Source organism: Ornithodoros turicata, chromosome 1 (genome assembly GCF_037126465.1).
Source record: "Ornithodoros turicata isolate Travis chromosome 1, ASM3712646v1, whole genome shotgun sequence".
NCBI classification, from domain to species: domain Eukaryota; kingdom Metazoa; phylum Arthropoda; class Arachnida; order Ixodida; family Argasidae; genus Ornithodoros; species Ornithodoros turicata.
Window position 1 is genome coordinate 132,962,076 of NC_088201.1, and position 25,433 is coordinate 132,987,508.

General features: G+C 44.0%; 2 protein-coding genes across 2 annotated transcripts in view; one reads left to right on the forward strand and one right to left on the reverse strand.

Annotated features, from left to right (window-relative positions):
* Positions 1-439: 439 nt before the first annotated feature.
* On the reverse strand, positions 440-2,770 carry LOC135378607 (uncharacterized). Its single transcript, XM_064611683.1, has 3 exons — positions 2,232-2,770; positions 1,238-2,060; positions 440-1,118 (listed from the first exon to the last, which is right to left on the reverse strand). Exons 1-3 carry the CDS (start codon positions 2,384-2,386, stop codon positions 501-503), a joined length of 1,596 nt encoding a protein of 531 aa, XP_064467753.1. The 5' UTR covers positions 2,387-2,770; the 3' UTR covers positions 440-500.
* A 14,798-nt stretch (positions 2,771-17,568) lies between these two features.
* LOC135378608 (V-type proton ATPase subunit d 1) overlaps positions 17,569-25,433 on the forward strand; it is a 62,986-nt gene continuing 55,121 nt past the window's right edge. The window contains exons 1-2 of the mRNA XM_064611684.1: positions 17,569-17,774; positions 18,671-18,842. Of these exons, the coding sequence (XP_064467754.1) occupies positions 17,654-17,774; positions 18,671-18,842 (293 nt within the window). The 5' untranslated portion in view covers positions 17,569-17,653. The remainder of the gene's footprint in view (positions 17,775-18,670; positions 18,843-25,433) is intronic.

Sequence of the window (25,433 nt, forward strand, 5' to 3'; positions counted from 1 at the left end):
GTCAACACAGCACTATATAGACCAAATGGTTCCGAGAGCCTGCTGTTCCTGATGCCATGCTATTTTTACTATGTGGAATGTTCTTAACGCGACATTTACTTCAATGGAAAATGAAGCCACATCCGGAGTCTGTGACAATGGGTCCCACCTGTGATCACCAATCCACTGTAATTATCTGTCTATCGCCTGCAGCGATAACACACCTAGATACAGTGAACTACTTATAAGATTCCACGTCAAAAGCTCCAACGCGTCAAAAGCTCCAACGAGTCAAAAGGTCCAACAGTGGATCTTTTGACCCGTTGGATCTTTTGACGCGTTGGAGCTTTCGACCCGGTTGGAGCTTTTGACGCGTTGGAGCTTTTGACCCGGTTGGATCTTTTGACGCCCCGTGGTTATACAATTGGTCAGGGAAAATGACCGAACAGAGATGTGGAAATGAAAGCAACTATTTAATTGGAATATAACAATATTTACATTAGATACAAAATGTGCGGACGCTAACTTTCCGACGGCAGGACACCAACCAAGGCGATTCTGTCTAGGTACGTGGTCAGGTCCATAAAAGATACCGGACTTGTGCTCAAGTACCACGAGAAGGAGTCCATTTCTTGCAATAGGCTCGCGTTTCTCTCCCGTACTGCAGCTGACGTCGGGGTTGGCACTGCCAACGGGTCCAACAGAAGGGCCTGGACTCTGTTTTGCACGGCGTGCTGACTGACTCGCAGGAACTCCAGGAACTCGGCCAGGTTTGGGTGACGACACGTGAACCGACTGTGCAGGCCATTGTGCCAGCCTTCTACGTGGTTTGTGGTCCTCGGTCCTCGGTTCCCAAATTGTCCCCAGCGGTCCTTCAGCAGGCTGTTCGTGAGCCAGTACGCTCGGTAGTACCGGTCAAACAGCGCCAGACGCGCCGCATGTAGTGGAGGCAGGTCCGGCTTCACAGAAAGGATGTCGTCGGCGAAGGCCAGGCGGAAGTCGTCAGGAACGAACGGCAGATGCCTCACTCGAACAAACCATCGGTTGACTTCGGCGTTCTCTCTGCACAACACCTTCAGACCGAGCTCGTCTCGCTTCTTGTTGATGGCCTTGGCATAGTGAAAGGCGCAGCCTCGCACCTGCGTAATCAATGAAGAAGAAAGGAAAGGAATAAGGAATAAGAAGAAACATTTATATACGTTGCAGCAAGAACAATATAGCCAATAAGATGAGAACACTACTCTGATCTCGTACTCACGTTGGGTTCACCCGTCGCTGTCTGGAACACATTGAGTGCTGCCCGTATTGCTGCAGACTCATAGTCAAATAGCCAGGTCGCCGTAGTGGATAGGCTCCCGACGTGACCAAATCGTCGCACCATGGACTCCTTCAAGGTGTGGAACACCGCTTGGTACGCTCTCACATCTGTTGCCTGCATCAATGCGTACACTATGGGGTGCGCTTCGCCTTTGACAATTGCATGTATTGTGTACAGCTGTCCAGGGCTGTGAAATTCGGATGGATTATACTTGAAGTTGCCATCCCCCAGGATGTACTCCGTGTTTGCGAAGGCGTCCAGGTCCTTCTCGGCGTAAAATACGAGCAGTCTCCTCCCTTCAGTCTTGTCTTCCAGTTGAAGAAATTGCTGGCCATCCTTCGTAATTCGCAGCTCCGGAAGTATGGCGTCAATGGAGTTTCCCTTCGGAATGTTTGCGTGTCGATTGCGCGACAACGCACGTCTTTTGGAGGCAAAACCGTAGCTGGTGCTCATCTGGCGTTTGATGTCATTTTGAAGACTCGCGTCGTCATCTTGAAACCTGACCTGTACAGCAGACACTGCTTCGTCGAATGCCTGCCGAGGTCTCTTTCTGCTGGTCCGTACGTCTGTTCGGACTTCATACATGTAACGCCTGGAAAGGACTGTGGCCGCCTCTGCATCCTCGGCGGGGTCACAGCTGTGCGGTGTCGATGGATGATCCGGGTCTGTCCTCATGACGCCGTTTTGCAGCGTGACGTGGGCAACAGACCAGGTTTCGTTGGTTCCCCTCGCCAACCTGCTCAGGCGATAACAGCTCGTGCATCTGTAAAAGAAGCATTCACGAATCGTCCGGCATTAATATGAATTCACTCTGCGGTCCGACATTCTAAGAAAAAGAAAAAAAATATAGGTAACCAACTTTTAAACACCGAGTACTGCTGCTATCGAACTTAGTATAACGGTATCAGAATGTCCACTTAAAAGTTATACATACCTGTAGTACTGGATACTGGGGTCCTTCTTGTTTGTAGATTTGAATGCAAACTCTAACACTGCATTTGGCCATCGTTTGCTTCGGTACTGAATCACTTGATGCTTCGAGCGATAACTGGATGGGACAAAAGTCGGGGCACCGAAGTCGAGGTCCATTCAACCAGGCAATCAAGGTGGATGTATGCTTGCAGTTCGGACAGCGAGAACCGTGAAGATGACCTCTGCTCCCGAATGTTTTCGGACCGCCCAGTCCAGGTTTTATACCCCTTCGTTCAACCCCAAGTTTGCACACGACGTCCTGCTTCCCAGAATAAGCCCATTCCTGTCGTTCAGGGGTTACGGTCATTGCCCATGTCCAAGGTTAATAAGTTTACATACATGGCAGGGGACAAGAAAATACTGATGAGTGCAACGAACCCTTTGTACACGTTACGTTACTCTTTCGACTTGAGTTTCACTGGACGTTCTTCTTCGGTCAGAGGACGAGATAATATTGAACAATACGGAATTACTGAGTTCAACCCCGAGTTTGCACACGACGTCCTGCTTCCCAGAATAAGCCCATTGCTGTCTTTCAGGGGTCATGATAATATTGAACAATACGGTATTACTGACTTCAACTCCAAGTTTGCACACGACGTCCTGCTTCCCAGAATAAGCCCATTCCTGTCGTTCAGGGGTTACGGTCATTGCCCATGTCCAAGGTTAATAAGTTTACATACATGGCAGGGGACAAGAAAATACTGATGAGTGCAACGAACCCTTTGTACACGTTACGTTACTCTTTCGACTTGAGTTTCACTGGACGTTCTTCTTCGGTCAGAGGACGAGATAATATTGAACAATACGGAATTACTGAGTTCAACCCCGAGTTTGCACACGACGTCCTGCTTCCCAGAATAAGCCCATTGCTGTCTTTCAGGGGTCATGATAATATTGAACAATACGGTATTACTGACTTCAACTCCAAGTTTGCACACGACGTCCTGCTTCCCAGAATAAGCCCATTCCTGTCGTTCAGGGGTTACGGTCATTGCCCATGTCCAAGGTTAATAAGTTTACATACATGGCAGGGGACAAGAAAATACTGATGAGTGCAACGAACCCTTTGTACACGTTACGTTACTCTTTCGACTTGAGTTTCACTGGACGTTCTTCTTCGGTCAGAGGACGAGATAATATTGAACAATACGGAATTACTGAGTTCAACCCCGAGTTTGCACACGACGTCCTGCTTCCCAGAATAAGCCCATTGCTGTCTTTCAGGGGTCATGATAATATTGAACAATACGGTATTACTGACTTCAACTCCAAGTTTGCACACGACGTCCTGCTTCCCAGAATAAGCCCATTCCTGTCGTTCAGGGGTTACGGTCATTGCCCATGTCCAAGGTTAATAAGTTTACATACATGGCAGGGGACAAGAAAATACTGATGAGTGCAACGAACCCTTTGTACACGTTACGTTACTCTTTCGACTTGAGTTTCACTGGACGTTCTTCTTCGGTCAGAGGACGAGATAATATTGAACAATACGGAATTACTGAGTTCAACCCCGAGTTTGCACACGACGTCCTGCTTCCCAGAATAAGCCCATTGCTGTCTTTCAGGGGTCATGATAATATTGAACAATACGGTATTACTGACTTCAACTCCAAGTTTGCACACGACGTCCTGCTTCCCAGAATAAGCCCATTCCTGTCGTTCAGGGGTTACGGTCATTGACCATGTCCAAGGTTAACACGTTTACATACATGGCAGGGGACACGAAAACACTGAAGAGTACGTTACCCTTTCGACTTGAGTTTCACTGGATGTTGTTCTTCGAAAAAAAAAAAAACTTTCTGGTACAAGGCATCGCTAGAAAGTTGGTTAGAGGACGAGATAATATTGAATAATACGGAACCCGTGTGGATCTTTTGACGCGGTTGGAGCATTTGACGCTCAGAGGACGAGATAATATTGAACAATACGGAACCCGTGTGGATCTTTTGACGCGGTTGGAGCATTTGACGCTTTGGAGCTTTTGACTCGCCTGTCACGTGACTTTTTGGAGCTTATGACCTGTTGGAACATTTGACTCGTTGGATCATTTGACCATAAGCGTACTTATAAGTGAAACTTGAATAAGTTGAAATAGTGATCAGTCTCTAGTGGATGAGGATACACTGTGGATATATGTTGTACATTGCTGTAGTGATTCTTAAAGTAGCACAAAAGTCATTTTTAACACCCTGTTTTCTTTCTATAAAACTGTGAAGTAGGACAGTAAAATGCACCATGAGAAGTGATTCATCCCACAAGGTCATAATTATCACAGAAATTGATTTTAAAGTACTCCGGCAGAACGCAACTGTGCGCAACGTTGGTGGAGAGCAGTACCAGCCCGTAACGTGGCGTTAACGATACAGACACCACGCTAGCCGATTGGTTCTGAGTGATTGTCGTCTGCTAGTCAGCTGTTCAGGGCTCTGAAGAAGCATTCCCCACAGGGAAACACCCGTGGGACAATGAAATCATCCATGCCCGCATTCACCTTTTCAATTCCTAATGCCTCAGGGAACAGGTGTGCCAACTACAAAGAAAGCCCTCGCACACAAAAAGAAAGAGGCAGGCACTGCGTAAACGCTATGCAATCATAGGTAGTCCTTCTCCCCTTTGCTACACCCGGGGGGCAAGTCGAGAGTGAACAAGCGCGAATGTGTTTGTACACCTAGAAAAAAAAACATAGCATGCATCAAAACCTCTTGAGCTGTTAGGTAAATTGACGGATATACTTTCATCAGATGTCTTAAAATGAAAATATTTCGAATGGTCATCTGTAGTCCTTTATGTCCAAATTCTTAGTCAAACAAATCCTGGAGATAATTGCGGGTTGCCTTATCAGTTGACACTATACGCACAGAAATAGTGTGTTGGAGAAAATAAATAGCTACAGAAACCAAACAAAGGGCAACGACTGCATTATTTGAATTCCCCCCAGTGGCAGTGCAAAAGTGAAGTCATTTGATATCAAAGCTCTCTAACTGTACTGAAGCGTCCTTGACATCTATTTTGTTTCACCTTACACAATCCGCTAAGAGTGAGTCTGCTCAATCCCTGTGTAACTTCGACTTGTCTGCTCATACGTTGGCGCACAAATCTTGCAGTGAAATTTGCCAAAAAACCACAACCACAGCCCATACGCTCCTGCACTGGACATTAACCATTTTAATATGCTGTTGTACATATGGTTTTATGTTCTGTACTGTTTGGAACTACACATAATTAGCCTAAAGTGATTGATTAGTGAGATCCGACTGAGGCAAGACTCCCTGCTTCATACCTTACATATTGCCACGAATCATCTTCGCGAAACTTCCAGGGCAGGCACGAAACGGTACATCTCATCCCGGCGCATGCTGAAGAAGAAGAAAGAAGCTTCCAGACACAGCTGCTCTCTGGCAAACGCACGTGCTGTTTCTGGACTTTTCGGCGCGACGCTTAAATGCTTGTGCGCTCCAGGCTGGAGCATTCATTCTTTGGACTCAGTTGTGTTCAGAGAGCTATCACTCTTGTGCTTTTGCTACCAAGTAGTTTAATAAATCGTTTGCTGTTTATTCGACGACTCGCCGGCCTATTGCGCTTCGTGACAATATATACTTGCGTCTTTGAGCATCCCAGTGTCCCAGAGAGTATGTATCATCCAACAGATCCGCATGTGCGGGTATGTAAAATTATACAATATTAAGAAATAAAATGAGTCTTTGCTTATTACTAAAATATTTTTATACTATGTCAAATAGAGGCTAGACATTATGTAGCATATACAATTTATTTTGCCGATCGATGTCATTTATTCAAGCTGTTTTCCTATAATGCTAATATGCACATTGTTTTATTTTTATTTATTTTGTAATTCAGCGTTAGCGCCACGAAGCAACTGTGGCTTTCAGTGGCGTTCAGATGTGGACAGATGCAGAGAGGACAGCAGGAAGGAGGGGGACAGGGGGCGGGGCATTTGCGTCCTGGGCCACACATTGTTTTATTACCGTGGCATGCATGTCTGAAGAGAATTACACCTACCGCATACTTAGAGAATACATCCCACATGACTTCACACGGAAGTTCTGATTTGACACGAGACATGAGCCACAGGATGACGGCAGGATATCTGCAGGACGTATAATCTTATTGTCCCACCGGACATCGCAAACAGACATCCAGAGGACATCCTATTTATGTCAGTTTTTGACGAAGACATTCTGACCATTTCAGGACGTCATCCGAACATCAGTGGTTGTGTGGGTTCGGAATCTTCTTATCCTGTTTCTCTTTCACTCTTTCACACGTATTCAATTCAAAGTTCCTCCGAAGTTTCTAAAATGAAACATCTAATTAACAGTAATCAAAACATCACGGTCATCACTCATACCTGGAAACATTCGCGATGTGCAGTCCGATTGGCGTTTCATAGTGCGTTCTTGCCCCTACGCCGTTTACGTCTTCTTGGCGTCAAAACTCTTCCGGGAAATCGACAATATGTTGCACAGGAACCATTGTCATCACATTGTCTTACAAAGTGCACTGAAACACACGTAAATACTGCACAGGAGATACACCATCCTTGCGACGGCTACTGTACAAAACCAACTTGCAGCGACGCGTCGAAGTTCCAACCGTTCCAACTTCCAACTGCCACTCTCGCCTTTCGCCCACTCCTCTCCCTCTCGGCTCTCGCCGTTTGTAGTTTGAATTGCCGTGGCGTCTTCACATTGCATCAGCCTCCGCAATTACTTTTCTCTTTTTGTTGTTGTCTTTCTTCTAGTATTAGTATTTAGCTTAGTTTTTGTTGTTGTTGAGATGTATTTTTTTACATTTCTCTCGTACTTAATATGTTATGATATTCACCTCAGATGAGAATGTGCACGAATTGGAGTTACAGGGATACAGCATTCGCAGACGCGCGCACCTGGATAAACAGCAATAAAAAGAGATCATGCCTGTGCTAAAATAGATCAGAGTAATAGATCAAACAAAACATGGCAAGTGTGGACAAGATGAAATCTCAAAGGGGGAAGCTGCCCAACTTGGAGTCTCAGCGACCATTCTGGGAAGAAAATGGTACCTGTGAGGCTCCAGCTGGAACTTCTGGAACCATCTGAGACCAGAGTGGTACCACTGATGTCACCAAAGTGGAACCAGCCACCCCACTTGGGAATCCAGCTGGGACCATCCACATTCAACTGGAACCATTCCAGGACCATCAAACATCCAACTGGAACCAGTCCAGATTCAACTGGAACCATTCTGGGACCACTCCAGATTTTCTCCTGGGGATAATTGCCGAAACCACGATATTTCTTACTCACATACCGACTTCGGTGTTAAGATAGAACAGGTGACAATTAGACAGTCCGATTACACAGATTTTACGAACACGTCACGAGAATTAGTCCAACTTGGCACTATGTGTGTACATTACGCACCAGTCTGCCGGTTTATGCCACTGAATCATTTGCTACAACACATGCAAAATAAGAGCGTTTAACGCGAATGGTGTGTAGCATGAGACGTACTTACCAGCTTCAGAATTGCACTCGTGCGTCTTAATTCACTAGGAAGTTGTGTACCTACATTTACCTGGTGGTGCTGCTGCCTGGACTGAGAAGATGCAGCTCAGAAAAAGTGGACTGGCACTTGTTGCATCTGTAGTAACAGAGCGGCCCATTTTACAATTTTGTACAGACGCCCTCACCTTTTGAACCACGAGCATGAAACTCGCAGGCGTTGCTGAAACGTTCCCTCACCTGTTGAACATCGACGGATGAGCGGGACATCCAGCGAGGAACAGAATATTTGGCAAAGCTGCTTCACCACTACCACAAATCTCATCCTCAAGCCATGCTCATGCAGCTCAACCAAACAAACCGCTGTCTGCTAGCGCATGCGTACGCGAAGCGAGCAGACTGCAAGGCGGCGGCAAAGAAAGACACGTGACATCACTTCTAGCGCATGCGCAGCGCAACTGACTTTCCTCTCCCGAAGGCCAAGAGGCCAAGTGTGAAATACATACATGGGAAGATGGCGACTTTGCCCCACCTGGCTCTTCCCCCTCGATGCATAGAGTTAATATAGGAAGACTCCAGAGAACGTACTTGGCGCGCCGTCAATGGGATTCTCCTATCCCCGAGCGTGACCGCCCGCGTGCAGCCATCCGTTGGTCATGGACAGTGTTAGTGGACGAATTTCAGCCCCCTAACTATAGCGGAGCTGATCCGCTTGTTGCCAACACTCTGCAGTCACGTGGGATGAGAAACTGGGGAATGAGCCCATGGAGGCAACGGCGTCCACCATAGGAAGCGAGGCCAGCCGTGTAATTGCGTTGAGAACGCACGAATCTTCGGGTTACGTGCAGAATTGAATAGTGCTATCGGAATCACAAGGTTAACGTTGCCATGTAGACCAGAATTTTAGCTACGAACCAGCGCGAACCAGACACTCCCCGTACTCTCGACACAGCGCGCCACCTGCGAGCTCGTTCGGCGCGGGGATTGCGTATGAAGCTGTCGGAATGCAAGTTAACTGTAGGCGCGGTGTTGGTTTGTGGCATTTTCGTATGGCCTGGATTTTTCTAAATCAACAACATATGTTTATCTAGGTGACACTGTTCTGTGGCTGATTCTACGAAGAATAAACGCAAACAAAATGGACGGGATTTGTAATACGAATGGAGGCGAAATGGCTATTGCATTGCATGTACACCAGCTGCACAGAGTCCTCACAGCGCTTGAAAGGCGTCGGGAATTCGAACCGCTGTCATGTTGATGCACATTGTTTTACGTAGTCACCCAAAAGGAAATTGTGGTGTATAATAACGCGTTCATTTTGCCCGCGTCCGGCAAACCGTTATTTTAAGTCCGAAGATCGTTTCGTTACACATTTCAATGCAAAATGTGTACACAGCAGCCAATGCCTTCACCAATTAAGCTTACCGTAATGGTTGTCGTCGTTTAAAGTTCAAGCAATTTTTTACTGAGTATCCACAGCGAACTTCCCAGTGTTCATCGCAAACTACGAAATTCCTAGTGGTGCACAGCATAAACAAGTTTGAGTAAGCAACCCGGAAACTGAAATTATGAAAATCTTGTTCATGCAACGTAACACAGTTAGCAAGCGTTTTAAATTCCATATTGCGGATTAATGATAAGAAACGTTTTTCCTTTACCGCTGAGCGCTTTTGTCATGTAACTTTACCCTTTTATGCCAGTCGGTCTGTGGGCTGTTTTCCAGCGAAGAGCGTCATAAAAAATCGAAGTATGGGGCGTTATGAGCTAACGACCTGTTCTACCATGAAATATTAACGACGATCAGAAATAATGATGGCAGTTAATGTAACTGTTAGAGTGTGGGGTCCTTGCTTCACACGTGTACTTATTTAATTCTGTAAAGTCGATTGAATATTACCCGCAATGTTATAGTCTCTCGCGCCATACTGCAAAAACTTTGCGTTGAGACTGCACCACATGTACATAGAAGAAATATACATATACAGAACATAACTATGTTCGATGGTTCAATAAACTAGGAAATGCATGTAGCGCCTGCGCTATCGCTGAGGTTTACTAGATGCCACACCCTTTGCTGATTTCGGTTTTTGCTCTGTTTTATTTCTAAGCCTTATGAAACGCAACTCATATGCATAAAAATATACACTTATGCTTCTGTACGGGCAACGGGGGGCTCGAACAACGATCCATATCCCGAACGCACAGCTTCGCGAATGGTCTGAACCGAAGAACCGAAGCGCCCGCAGTCCCCGCAGGAAATACTCGCACGATGGCGCCACGGTCGCTTTAAAATGGCCGCGCAGTGGAGACGGCGAAAATTCTGGTCTATAAAACGTGAATCATATCCTATCTACGAGATTACCTGCGACACCGCCAACCCTTTGCTTTCCACAGACACGGATGAAGATGTTTACCGCCTATGTCGTGTTGAAGTGGCGTTTGTATGCTTTGCGAGCGAAATCAATAAATCGTTACCCATCGTAACAAATGTTAGGCATGTATTTCCGAAGGCAACAGAATTCCAAAGATGACTACACACAGTAAACCGCGATTTTCATGCTGCTCTGTGAACCAAGGGGAACCGGAAATGGCAAAAACGAAACCACCCGCCATTCCATGTTCTGGTCTGTTGAGTTCGTGATAATAAAGTGATGAACGAACGGCAGCACACAAGCAAGTGATGTAGTTGGAAAATATTCACTGCTTATTTGCTTAACGAATACATATGAGATACGCACATAGTACGCCAAATTTAGATAGCAAGTGATGAATTAAGCAAAAGGAGCAAACTTTGTAATGAATGAACTATGTAATGAACCTCAAATTTGTAATGAAGATCACTGATGATGAGTAAAGAGAATATACTAGTTCTAGTTTATTCAATATTTTATATCATTCATTATATTCCGCACCAACAAGCTAACTATTAATAATAAAAAAACTGAATTCATTCTCTTCCATAGCCCTCAGAGGAAACTACCGCTGCTGCCAACTTTAACGCTAAATGGTAGCTCTCTTTTACCTACTGGCAAGGTAACGTTCCTGGGAGTAACGTTAGATACCCATTTCAAGTTCACAGCACACATCTCAAACATATGTCAGCGTGCGGCTTACGGCCTTCATGCGTTATCCAAGGTCAAATATTTTTTTCCACTCCATACACTTGTGTCATTATATTACGCTTTCATACATTCCCCACCTCTCTTACTGCATCACATCATGGGGATCCACATATATCTCTCATCTCTAAACCGCTTACAAAGAAGAGCTATTCGCATCATTACATTCACTCCCACAGTATGCAGCAGTCGCCACTTCTTCATATCACTGCGTATTTTGCCACTCATGCAGCTGTTTCATTTCCGCGTTCTACTGCTTCTGTGCAAGCATTTGTCAGGTGTCTTCAACAATCAGTGTCTTGCAGTAGTCGTTCCATCTAGATCACCTTGTAATTTTCTCCTGCCACGCACAACAACCAACTACGGGAAGCAAACATTCACCTTCGTTGCTGCCAAACTATGGAACGCCTTGCCCGATAACCTAAAGTCAGTACGTTCGTTCCAACGTTTTCGGATCATCTTACGGAACCATTTCATGAATTAGTTACTCATATTCATACACATTCTTTTCATGCACGCTTTTTCAACTATTTGTCTTCTTTCACCCATGGGCTTTTTCGCCTACGCTGTTCACCTTCATAAACGTCACATTTTTGCTCAATCTCAGTTGTTTTTATTTCTTATATTTATTTAATTTGTTTGTTCTTTTATTTTTGTGCGTATTGTGCTTTGTCCCATACTGTGACAGTACATCGTTATATCGGATACCTTGTTCTGATGTTGTCGCCACATACATGATATTCAGATTGTTTCCGGGAGGCCCCACCTCTAGCTATGCTACGGGGCCCCCACTGTGTACTATGTATTGCAAATACTACTAACAAAATTGAAATGGAATTGAAATTATTCAATATTTTATGTCAAGTTTATACAACATCGAGTTTATTCAAGTTCAAGATTTATTTCTTGCACTTATGCGTTTCAGGATACAATGAACGTGCAGGGAGGTCGCAAAAGACTACATTTATTGTTTTGTGACCTTGCTACAATGGCAATATATATTTTAGGAATGACAATGGTCTGGTACGCTCTCTAAATTTGTAGCACTCAATTTTAGGTTGGAATGAGCAATGCATAGCAATTTCCCTCCTGATATTTTCTCATATATGCTGAATTTTAAATTTAGTGTGATCGAATATGTGATAATATAATAATAATATATAAGAATATAATATGTGATAAATGAATGTGATCAACAGTAGATGTAAACAACATGAGTAGCCAGAGAAGTGCATTTTCAATAAATAATTTTCTTCTTATAGCGTATATGTACATGCCTATTAACTGAAACAATTATCACAGTTCCGTGACAAGTTTTAATTTCTGAGAGTGTACTGTAGAGGCTCTACAACAGTTCATACAAGGTATTATATACTGTGAATGCCTTTAAAAATCCCATGTGACACATATGCCTTTACTTTCTGGAGGTGCTGTGGTAGTCAAAGTTTGTGGGCATTACGCAGGTTCTGCACCCATTTCTTGAGTATGTCGAGGCAACCGTGAAGTAACCTGCATTGATGATGATTATTCCAATTTTTATGGTGCATCGACAACAAAGGAAATAATACATCAGAACATTGGTTTGGGTGTAACCAGTTAAAAATGAATATGTTGTTTAATAAATGCATTGGACAAATGCTAAAACATCAGTTTAAAACATGGTTTACAATCCCTGTATCTTCTAAAAATTCAAAAGATTAAAAACTATTCCAAAAAGAATATGGGGAACTCTTCTAAAAAGAATTATAATCTCTAATTATTATATTGCTGGGTGAAGGAGCCTAAAGTGTAAGGTGTGTTTCTGATGTGAACATGTAAGAAAATATGCAAAACTGAGAGAGGCTAACCACAGTGCGTGCACTGAGGTTGTTCCTTCCTGTAAAGTAGAAACCAGTGGATGAGGAACGTGATACTTACCTGTACACCCAGCCGTATCACACTGCACAGATTATTCACTGGGTAGCCCTCATGATGAAACCTGTATTGAGAAACCACTTTTGCCTTAAAAACTGCTACAAATAGCGCGACACGCTACAAATTATTACTATCGTAACAAGCTGACGATACAGCTCAGACACAAAGGCGTTATTCAAGTCGCGCCACACCACCGTTACGTAGGATTCTTTGTCACAAATCAAACCAAGGCACAAAACAATATCAATACATGAAAAAGGGTGACAATCTTGGTCTCATTATGACGTAATACCGAACTTGTGCGCGAAGGTAATTCAAAGAAATGAATGTGGCACTTGCTTCCGCAGAGAACACGGTGTACCATGCTAGCAATGCATGTAAAAAAGCGCTCGAGTGCTCGCACATATATTAATGACAACACTACCTGTGTAGTGTAACGTGTTCTTTCAAGCATATTATGCACTCAAACTGTATTTGCCGCCGGGTAAAATGCAAGTGTGCTCGATTGAACGTCGGAAGAGCGATCAACCTGCATCCAGTGCTCGTTTTGGGCAAAAAAACACTTCATAATGGGCAACTAAATATACAGAATGGACGCCTATTTATTCCTTGATGAAGAGTGACTCACCTGTATAAATTTAGGCCCTGTAACCTGTAAGGCCAGGACGGTTGGTACGACCGTAATTGCAAGAAGTTGCCATGATCGCTGCGGCGACTGTTGTGGGTACAGTAAGATGGCGGCCGGTTTCTTCACGCTCGCGCTCCCTATCCGCGATCCAGCCTTTTACAATCGAGATCAGTGGTCCGATCCCCCTTGAACTCAACAGACCAGAGCATGGAATGGCGGGTGGTTTCGTTTTTGCCATTTCCGGTTCCCGTTGGTTCGCAGAGCAGCATGAAAATAGCGGTTTACTGTGTGTATTCATCTTGGAATTCTGTTGCCTTCGGAAATACATGCCTACATTTGTTACGATGGGTAACGATTTATTGATTTCGCTCGCAAAGCATACAAACGCCACTTCAACACGACATATAGGCGGTAAACATCTTCATCCGTGTCGGTGGAAAGCAAATTGTTGGCGGTGTCGCAGGTAATCTCGTAGATGATTCGCGTTTTATACTGATTCCGATAGCACTACTCAATTCTGCACGTAACCCGAAGATTCGTGCGTTCTCAACGCAATTACACGGCATGGGCTCATTCCCACTGATCTCTATAGTAATAGGCTGGATAGCGGATTGAGGGTGCAACCGTACGGTCACCGGCCGCCATCTTGGGAAGCTCAAAACATTGCCGTCCGCCACTCAGCTGCATTATGTGCATGCGCCTTTGTGTAGCATTTTTGTGGTGTCATGCCCGCCTGCTATGGTTATGGGTGTGCTGACCGTACTGGCAAGGCACCGGGGACGACATTTCACAAGTAAGTGACTTGGTTTTACAAATAAACGTGATTTATTAGTCCACCAGCGGGGTGACAAAACGTCGCTGTGGATGCATGTGTGCGGCACTTTGTGAATCGTATCTCAAGATCTAAGCGTTAAACTTTGAGCCGTACGTTATCTGGATAGAGTCATTGTGACAGTCTCCTTCCTGCAGTTCACGGGTATGGTCTCGGCACGCAGCAGGCGTTGAAGTGCGCTTGTCAGCTGTGGTATCTACGGCTCAGTTTGTTGGTCATGGTATCGACGATTGCTTGCTTGGATTAGCCTTGTCATCCCTTATTGGTGGCATAAATTGTTCAATGCAGGTTCCCTCACGGCCGCCCAGAACATTTAAACAAAGTGTGCGGTAAATGTCAGGCGAAAGGACTGGACGCCGTCGACGACATCACTGGTCTGCAGCAAACATTTTAAAAACAAATGCTTCGACAGAACGGGCCAAACCGATCGACTGAGGCCTGACGCTGTGCCCAACAAGTTCGACTTCCCAGAACACCTCCAGAAAGTAATAATGCATGCGACATATGTAGAGGCCGGATTTATATGCACTGAAAGCTGGTTGAACACACACGCATGAAAAATTCATTGATCTTGCTCAAAATATGCACCTCTAGGAATTCACTTTGAATGCATTTAAAATACGCAAAATGGGGCAAAAGTATCTTACTTTTGTAGTGTACAAAAAGCATGCAGAGTTGAAAGCATAGATCGAGAAGTTGCCCGTCAAAAGGAACTCTTTACAAAGTTACCGTGTGAAAAATGCAACTAAGTTAAGAACTAAGTTATTGAGCCCGAAATGTAGCTTGAAACGTTACAGAGTTACTTAAAAAAAGAACGAGTTACTCCCAAGTTACTTTGGACACAAAATAACACTACACAGGTGCAGTTGAGTTCAACCCTGAGTTGCCTGCGTTGAGTTTTCGTTTATGTCCAACAATTCAAATGCGTTACATCTTATTCCCTGTGGGCACACGATGGTTCAGCTTCATTTCAATAGCAGCAGTTCTTACTTCCTGAACAGAATACTGTCATTGACTGGACATCACGTTTTATGACATAAAATGCTGTGCAAGAACCATAAAGAAAGCAAGGAAATAAGTGGACGCTAGTTAAAAGCGAATTGGAAGTAACTTGGAACTTAGCTTAAGTTACTTTGGCAAAGTTACCTGAAAAAGGAGTTCCTCTGAAAGTTACCACGGTGCAAAAGTAGCGAGTTAAGTTATATAGTTACAAAGGAAAGGAACTTAGTTACAGTAACGAGTTACCTCGAACTCTGGTTGAAAGTGTGTATTTGCATGAAAATCTAGTTTCTAGAATCATGTTCCCTAGTTAAGAGTTTCAAGCTATGGTTGATGATTGGAATCAGTACTGCACGAAGGGCACCTTAAAGCTGCAGCTAGTCCAATGTATGAAAATACTCCTGAATTATGAATTCATATGCAGTAAAAGCCACTCCATATTGGACAGGACAATACTAAGATGGGCAAAAGCATATAAAGAAAACAGTATTGCATGAAAATGTTGCCTAATGTACAAACTCGTATTAGTGGGACATACAAACACACCAGCCACATGTCTCTTTGGTGCGTTCCAGCATGTTTACTTTACTTAGAGACAATAAATAATTTTTCAACCTCGAATGTCTACTCTTTATTCTCGGTGCTTAAGTTTGCGACAACATATGTTTGAATGCAGCCCAAATGAAAACAATGTGATCCGTCTGATCAAAGAAGTTTCCCAGTGCTACAGCAGTATCGGACTGCACCACCTTGCCAAGGAATATACAGAGAAGGTGACAGCCAGGCCTCAGCTGCGAAAGAAATTGTCAAGGTTATCATATTCAACAACCAGTAATGCACTCTGCCCACTTACCTGCTTGACTGCTTCAAACTTGCTATTGCAACTGGACTTGTGATACTTTGATGTTGGAGCTTTCACCACAAGACCTTGCTACTTAGCCTTTTTATGACTTATTCACTCTACCTCTAGTCATTTTGAACTGTCTTTACCGCCATTTATTTCCTCAGTGCACATATTTCTAGTCGATATGTTTTTAACGTCATATAGCCATTATATCACATATCATTCTAGTCCTTTGGAAGTGCTTTAGTGCCGTTCGGCATGTCGTGTCATAACTAGTCATATCTAAACTTCCTGTGCAAAGCATAATGTTTATACCCAAGCATATTAAGGTAGTTACATAAACAAACGTGGCAAACATTCCCTGGCATTCCACACCCCCGAGCAGAAAGGAAATGGGGGAAACACGGGAAGCAACACGCTGACGGACGACAAAGGAAACGTAACACAACAAATACAAGACCACACAAAACCAGCAAATCACATAATCGTAGTTCAAAGTACAAGATTGGAACGACACGCGCTCACACGAGTACGAAATAGACAGGAAATAACATGTATGTGACGGGATTTCACATAAAAAACGTAAGGAACCCAATCACGAGGGATTTCTGCAGCGATCCGTGGCAAAATTTTAGCGAAGCAGCAAGGGAAGCGCTCACAAACAGCAAAACTTGTCACAGCTTACATGCATTCCTATGGGCTGTAATCGCTCTTTTGAGCACCGCAATATGGCGGCCGGTTGTCGTACCCTTTCCCGCGGTCCCCTCACCCATCCGCTATCCAGCCTTTATACATAGAGATCAGTGCTCATTCCCCAGTTTCTCATCCCACGTGACTGCAGAGTGTTGGCAACAAACGGATCAGCTCCGCTGTAGTTAGGGGCATGAAGTTCGTCCACTAACACTGTCCATGACCAACGGATGGCTGCGCGCGGGCGGTCACGCACGGGGATAGGAGAATCCCTGACGGCGCGCCAAGCACGTTCTCTAGAGTCTTCCTATATTAACTCTATGGTTGAGTTTCGTGATAACAAAGTGATGAACGAATGGCAGCACACAAGCAAGTGATGTAGTTGGAAAATATTCACTGCTTATTTGCTTAACGAATACATATGAGATACGCACATAGTAAGCCAAATTTAGATAGCAAGTGATGAATTAAGCAAAAGGAGCACGTCAAATTTAGCGGAATGGAGCTGCCAACGGAAGGCAGCGACTTCCATGACCAACGGATGGCAGCTCCCGTATGGTCACGCTCTTTTGAGCTTTTGAGTTTTGAGTGAGTCCGATCCCCCTGCCTCGATGTCTCTTTATGACATTCGCTATTTGCTATAATGTCTGTATACTTCCAGAGGAAAACAAACAACAGCATAAAATCACGAATAAAAGTGTGATATTACTGTATTAATTTTGCTGTATGTTGACTGTTTGGCATGTGTTTGAAGATTTGAAGGGGTCGCTGTAGTCTGCAGCGCAGGCAGATCCGGGCAGCCGCAAAGCGAAAGCAGGAGGGAGTCATATGATCAATATTCTGACACTATGTCTGAGGTTTTATTTAACATGAATAATGGTTACCTGGAAGGCTTGGTAAGAGGATTTAAAAGCGGAATACTGAAGCAGACTGACTACTTAAACTTGGTACAATGCGAGACTTTGGAAGGTATGGAAATTGTAACATTTTGATTTTCAGTTGAAACAAACGCATGAGCTCTAGTCCGATAATTTGCTCTGGACTGGACCTTTTTAGAAGTTCCTTTGTGTGGCAGAGATTACTTGTTTTACATGTTATGTCAGTCTGCATGTGATGGACCGCACCTTCCGACTATTTCATTGTAGCTTGGACGTTGGACATTGTAGTTTAGCAATGCAGTGGTCCCGTTATCAGTTTTGCTGCTACAGTCCTGGAAATGAGCTGGTAAGACGGGCACCTTGATGTTTACAGTTACGCCGGTAGTCAACTGAGATTTTAGTATGAGCAGTTACGCCGTTGAAAATGGACACCCACAAGTAGTTTGACCAAGCAACACTCGGGATGAGACACGGAACCGACTGGAGGCATAGACATGGCAAACTCCTGTCTCCTCCAACGATTAAACAAGCGTGGTGGTTGGAAAGGCTTCAACAGTAACCCATACCATCAGATTTCGTCTCCCCTTTCACAGAGTGTAGCAACATTTGCACATGCACATTTCTTTACCGAAATATCCAATCGTGTAGTGGGCGACTTTCTGTTATTTCTGTGTCTGACCTCCGTTACATCTTAATGTTGCTCAGTCTCATCTTTCATTCATGTGTTCTGTGATCACAGTTCTCCTGGACGTAAAGCCACGAATTGTCATCATTCGTGTGCTCTGAAGCTTACGTGGAGTTCCTTCTGGACAAATTTTAAGCGAATGATATGGTTCTGGAAACATTGTTGCCACCTTTCTCTATCCAGCACCACCTGTGTCCATATGCTTTGATTGTATGTCATTCAGCTAATCTGTTCATGGTTACACAGAACAGGTGCATGCTTTCATGTTGTTTCTTCGATTAATGCTTCGTTTGCTCTTGCAGATCTGAAACTCCACCTGCAGAGCACAGACTATGGCAGCTTCTTGGCGAATGAGGCAAGCCCCCTCACGGTGTCCGTCATCGATGACAAATTGCGGGAGAAATTGGTGGTGGAATTCCAGCACCTGAGGAACCACGCAGTGGAACCCCTGGCCACATTCCTGGACTACATCACGTGAGCCTTTTACTCCTGCTTTATGGCTACAGCTTCTATGAACACTAAAATGTAGCATACCTCACCACTTAGAGGGGCACTAAACAGGTATACAATGGGCACATTTGTGTTTTTTTGATAGATGGATGAATATTGCCCTTCCCTTGTAACAGCCGGTCTCGTTCCGCCACCTTGCGTAAAAGAAATTAATTAAAATATGTGAAATTACTGCTCTACCCCCTTTTTTTTTTATTGTCGCTCCATTTGTTTTCCTAATCAACCAATTGTTAAGGCTACAGTCCCACTTTCCCCCTTCCCTATCGTGTCGAAAAAGGTGTCACTACTAGGTGCCACCATCCATTTGGTGTCAGCAGCAACAGGTTCTCTCCTGAAACAGTGTTTCTACAAAATCTGCACTCCCAAAATAGCCCTTCGTACTTGGGTTATCCCACTGCCTATTATCCCTGTACAAAGGCAAAAGTCAAATGGTGAGAGGTGGGAGGAATGTTTTCTGGAAGGTCATATCTCCTACGAAGCAAGCAAGCACGAAGGTTTTCGGGATCGTGCAACGCGGAAGACCAGAGTGCTTTACACTGAGTCAGTATCGCAGCACGTGCCACATGTAATTTGATCAAGTTCTAAAAAAAGTGAATGTGACAATCTTCTATCTCTTTTCTTTCTTTTCCTTTTGTTCTTGCCATTAAAAAGGAATTGTCCGACATACTTCATTCAATGAGAAAAGGCCACAGCAACTGTTGAAAAAAAGAAAGAAATGTGTAGCACATCGTAGCTCGAACATTATGAGCGTCCTCTTTGTGTGTTTTCGCACTGTTTCAGGTACCTGTTGTTTTGTTTGTTACCTTGCTGCTTTCTTCATCTGAAGCATCACAATGATAGTGAGTCTTCCTCGTGTCACTGCTTGATATAATTTGAAGGCGGACGACAGTTCACATGCTTCTTTCTGTGTCATACTTTTGGCGCTAACCTTTGAAGTGGGAAATGTAGTTTGTAATAGGGTGTGGTCAACCCTACATGCGCTTTCTATTTACAAAGACTACATATTGACTCAGCATGTTGACTCAGCTCAGTTTAGAAATGCAGATATTATGAATTTCCCTATTATAAATAAATTTCCCTATTATATTCCCTACAGACAAATGTCGTTGATCACACATTATCTGTGATGGCTTTCTCTATTTTGACATTGTTACTGAAACACCCTGTGTGAGTTGTGCACAATACGTAAAATACTTTAATAGTAGGCATATTCATTATTTGTGACCTGGCAGCTGGCCTAACTGCACAAGAGATAGGTTCTTTGTCCATCTTATGTCTCCTGTTTTCCACACTACAGTCAAACTCCGTTATGACAAATGCCTTTTAAAAAGGCGTTTTGTTTTGCGAAAAACTGCTACAGTAAAATCTCATTAACTCAAGCACCCATCATCCAGACCAGTTAGTTTGACTTAAAGAAGCATGGAAATGATCGTAATAAAATATGACGGGTGAAGTGGAAATTACGATTCTGAGCCCTGTGATACATATTCGCACAAAAAGTTTGAGCGTAGCGCGCAATCCTGGAGCGCGAGGGAGTTTGGAATCTCGTGGCAGAAATGTCCCCTCACTCGGCTGCCAGCCGCGCCATCTTTTTCTTTCTTTTTTGCGATTTCTCCTGCGTTGCAGCGCCGACAAGCCGACCGAGCAGGAAGCGTTGTTGTTCATCGGACGTGGTGGAAAGGACAGGTGAACTGAACTGAACACTCTTTAGGCGACACATCTGCTCTTCTTGACGAAACGTTTTATGGAGTTGGAGCCTAAGCTCTGCCAGCTTCGATTTCACCACACGAATGTACCGGAGGCTGGTAAGTGATGCTTCTAAGTGTGAAGAAACATTCGGATTGAAATATAGTGCTTCTTCTTGGTTACAAATGCATAGTCATGAAGACGCGGTGCAGTGACCAGTGTTTTCACATGAAGAGGTTGTCGACCATCATGACTTCTCCGTGTTGTGGTCAACACTACGGGCTCTGAACCCCATGGACACTGGCATCTCTCAGGCGAAAGAGCGTGTAGCTGTGTAACATTGCGCTTACCTTATCTTACTGATACCATGAGCGCAACGTCTCCACGAGCACAACAACATGGATATCAAAATAAAGTCAGTAGAGTTCATCTGCTAGCGATCTGCGGGAAACCCCAAAACACATGGCCAAATAAGCATTTTCTTTTTTGAATGATCATACGCTGCATACAACAATGGCACATGGAATAAATCTCCAACCGATAGGAATGTATTTAGTCGTGCCTGTGTGTGCAGCATACATATGATACAATACTGTTCACTAATTAACGACACCTCAGCACAGTCGGAACAGAAACCACAACCGCGTACGATCCACCTCAACCCGGGCCGTCACGGCAACACAGAGGCCTAGCCACACCTTTTACACTGCCCGCAGTCTTGTTTTATGCAAAACGTATGAGACAAATCATCTAAGAACGCAAGTGAATGCCAACACAAATAAATAGCAACAGCGTCTCAGTCGGTTAGTCGCGACGATTCTGGCGGGGAGCGGACGCTTCCGGCAGCCAATGAAGTGATCGGCCACCTGGCGTCACCACATGCCAGACTCGGCTTGGGGGAGACTGTCGTCGCGGAGTGCATTCTTGCAAACTAATTTTCTCAGGAAATTCGTGCTTTTCGAAGGAAATATTTTGCGTGACAGTTTATGAAAGTAGTATGTTCATATCAAGCGATTAAAAAATATATGTTCCAAATGATTTCCATGCTCCTTTAAGAGGGGATACCAGCTCCAAATGCCCCATGTATTTTCTGTGGAACACGTTTCGTCCTTAATCTCCGCTAATATTTGACGGATTTTCACCCGGTTTGTTTTGTACGATAGCTTGTCCAATGGTGCATTTGAGCTTCATTACAGATTTTTGATATTTGCTCTTGACATTTTTCTAGTCGTTGCGAAAGCACGGGAAAAATTTAATGCAACTTTGAAGCGCTCTTGTTGAAAACTAAGGAGAAAAATGAAAAGTCTGTATTGAAACTCGGATGCAGAATTCTTTCCAGAGTATTTTGATGCCATACTCATTGAAATCCGATCACCCGTTATCGAGATTAGGGGCAAAACTAAGATGTACCTAGAGCCGTGGGAGACGGTCCTATCTTCCCCCTGCATGGTAGCGCCATGCCGCGGATTGGAAGGGAGAAGTATCACTCTCCGTAAGGAAGCCCCCGTATTCCAAACCCCTATCCTTCCTTCTCGTGGTGTGAGTCAGAAGGGATCAGAAGCCCATTGTAGGAGGCCCACTTGGTGCCTTCAAAACGGACTAACTGATGGCCAAGGTTGATAATACCTGCTCTTGGTAGGCTTTTCCAAAGTGAAAACGGGTAGCAGCCTTTTGGTCGGCGACATCTCCATCCACCGAGGAAACGAAAAGGATTCACATGTTATATTATCAATTTCGCTTTTGGTAGCGGAAAAGACAAAATAAAGCAGATGAAAAACTGAAAGCATGAAAGGTTATTTAGAGATTCCCATAAAGATTCCAGTAATCTGTGCGTTGTCAGGAATGTATAGCTCAAGATGAAAGTTTCAATGAAGATTAAAGCATCAAGTTTAAGATCAAGGTAGAACGGCAACAGAAGGTGATTTCGTGGCAAATTTACAAATAGTGTCACGTCAGGAAACGTGTCACATGACTCTATAAGATAATGACTCTACGGGGAAATTTTGGATTAAAGGCTTTCCTCCGGCACATTGGTTTGCCATCTTAGAAAAAATATTCATATTCAACTGAAGTAAATTTGATTTCTTGAATTGAACTTTGCCCAGTAAACCTTTTTCTAAAGCGTCGGCCTCGACAGCCCACATAGAGGCCAAGGAGGAGACATAAGAGGTCGCGTCGCATGGCTCTCCTTTACGCAGCGTTCTTTTACGCAAAGGTTATAACACAGAGGTGAACGCCACATTCCCAGAACACCAAAAGACTTTGACCTGTCTTGTTATCTCTTTTCCACTGTTTTGTGCATACAATCAGCCACGTTCTCCACTGGAATCATGAACGATCCCGTGGCGGATTTAGGTCGGTGGTCAAGTGCCGGCAGTGCTTTGACATTCACAATGTGGGGGAATTTGACCGAAATTTAGGCTGCCGACTCCACACTTCTGCTACCTCTGATTGCGGAAAGTTCTCAAATTCGAAGGATGGTCCGAAGTTATGATGTTAGTGCCCGTAAGCGAAGAACGATAGCGCAGTTGACTTCACTTCGACGTGCGAGAGCTCAGCGGAAGACGAATACTGAAGCTGGCTTTCGACCAAATGTCCCACGTTCGATCAAGCGACCTTCGACCAAACGACGTCCGATCAAATGTCCCGGAACCTGAGAACACTGCAGATGATTTTCTATCGACGGACCTTTTATTTTTGCTGCTGCTAAATTATCGAAATAAATAAGGTACTCTCCAGAAGGAGTGGCAATCATAAGGTTGAAAGTCAAAAGGCGGAATTATCAGAAGGCCAAACAATTAAAACACCTAACAGTCATAAGGCCAAAAAGCAGAGGGCCGAAAAATCAAACACCGAACAATCAGAAGGCCGAAAATTAAAAAAAAACGAACTATCAAAAGGCCGAAAAGTCAGAAAACTGAATTATCGAAGGGCCGAAAAATAAGAACCCAAGAAACGAGAACTGTTATTCCAACATCTGCATTTAAAAATTAGCTGTACAAATTATGTAGGGTAGACTTCTCGTGAATTAATACAGCAAATAAATTATTTCACCGAACTTCGCTCTGATAACAAAAAAAAATGGAAACATATGAACCACCATGTTATGGTATGTGTTTGTTGTACACAATGGCAATAAGTTAAAATGAAAAAATATCAGCTATCTGATGATATTTCTCATTCTCATCCATTTTCAACGGCTTCAACCTAGGTCATTCCCAAAACCAGTTCCCTATCATCATCTCTAACTCAAAACCGCACCTAATTGTCCGGCCTTTCGATAAGTAGGGTGAGTAGCCAAGTGAATGACCTGGGACGATTGACTTACCATTCTGGAAGAAATCGTAGTATGTGCACCTGAGTCAGGGGACAAGGGTGGCATACAGTTCTTGAAACAGAACGGTACAAAAAGTTGCAGGCGAAGCAAAAAAAATTTTTAAAAATACAGACCTGGTCATAGAGATTCTATGCAAGTTTATTCTGTAGAGCAAGCGGTTCAGACCGTTGCTTGTTCAAATCACGTTAGGGACACGAATGCAGAGTTTGAGTTGGATACTGGAATATATGTACAGAAATAGGGACGTCTCAAACATAGAGAAGCTCCATCTCCTCTAGAGTTCATTCAGTGGCATTCCATTCACCCACCAGACACGTTCTTTTTGTAGTAAACATGTCGCAAATTATTGTTGCTGGTTCTTTTCTCTCTCTCTGGCCAGTCTGTTTCTGAGCACCATATGCTATACATTCCAATTGTTTGATTTCTAGTACAAGAGCCACAAAACTTTTTCATAATCTATGAAAACAACAATCCCTTGTGTCCAATGTGTTCACCTTCCTTTCCATTTTCAGCCTTCTGATTTTCGGCCGTTTAGCTTTCGTCATTCTGACGGTTCGGTGTTGTGATTTTTCGGTCTTTTGGTTTTCGGCCTTCTGGTAGTTCGGCATTCGATCAAGTGTCTTTCGATTCGACCAGGATTCGATTTCTGATTGTTGCTAAAATGCAGTTCCTGAAGGTGCTCTTTCATGTGGTAGACGCTCGGACAGCATTGCATGCGAAATTCATAAGTTAATTTTTATTCAATTGGCGAGAGTATGCAAATGAACGTTACACGGCAGATCTTGTAGTCTGTGCATCACTAATACCACGGTCCCTCAATAATTCTCTTTCTGGTCAGGAAACTCCCGCGAAAAGTTCGCTTAGGGCGCCCCGACGACACGTGGCAGCGCATCGTCGCTCGGGGGGAGACTTTCATGTCCGCCGCTGCCTGCGCATATCGATTGCATGTGTTTCTGCGGATGTTTGGAAGTGAGAACTTTTTCTGTTTTGGTGCTTGCATTTTGCGTGCGTAAACAGAGGTTCATTTTTTTAAATATCCCTGAAATTTACTGCTATCTTTACATTCTGTTCTTGTGTAAGAATGATCTACACAGATGAAGGAGACTGATACGAGCACGCAGCATTTTGGAATGACTATACTCCTCGGAGCCTTAACTTTACGAGAAGTGAATAAAAGTATTTTTTTCTCTGTCTACAAAACAGCGATGACTTGGTATACGGGAATAAATACAAACCATTCGCTAATAGCCTTATTGGTGGTGTACTGCGATGAGCGTGATTTGTGGAGCATCAGACACTATAAGAACCGTAAAAAAGATTGCTGTCCTGTGGGCTGTCAACTGTAGGTGCAAAAACTGCGACGTTGCGACAGATTTTGGAATTAGTTTGTCATCACTCGCCACTTTTCTGAAGGTTCGTAGCAGGCTGGAGAAAAAGTACCAGAACTACCAGGAGTCACCAGCATAGAAAAGAATCTGACGTGCAAACTTCGACAACATTGACAAGGCAGTCTACAAATGGATTCTGCAGAT

What these genes read in the sequence shown, in the direction of transcription:
- LOC135378607 (XM_064611683.1), bottom strand. Translation starts at nt 2,386, where the DNA reads ATGGACCTCGACTTCGGTGCCCCGACTTTTGTCCCATCCAGTTATCGC. An exon ending in CCCAGTATCCAGTACTACAG is followed by an intron (nt 2,061 to 2,231) that starts GTATGTATAACT and finishes CTTCTTTTACAG; the next exon opens with ATGCACGAGCTGTTATCGCC. An exon ending in CAGCGACGGGTGAACCCAAC is followed by an intron (nt 1,119 to 1,237) that starts GTGAGTACGAGA and finishes TTGATTACGCAG; the next exon opens with GTGCGAGGCTGCGCCTTTCA.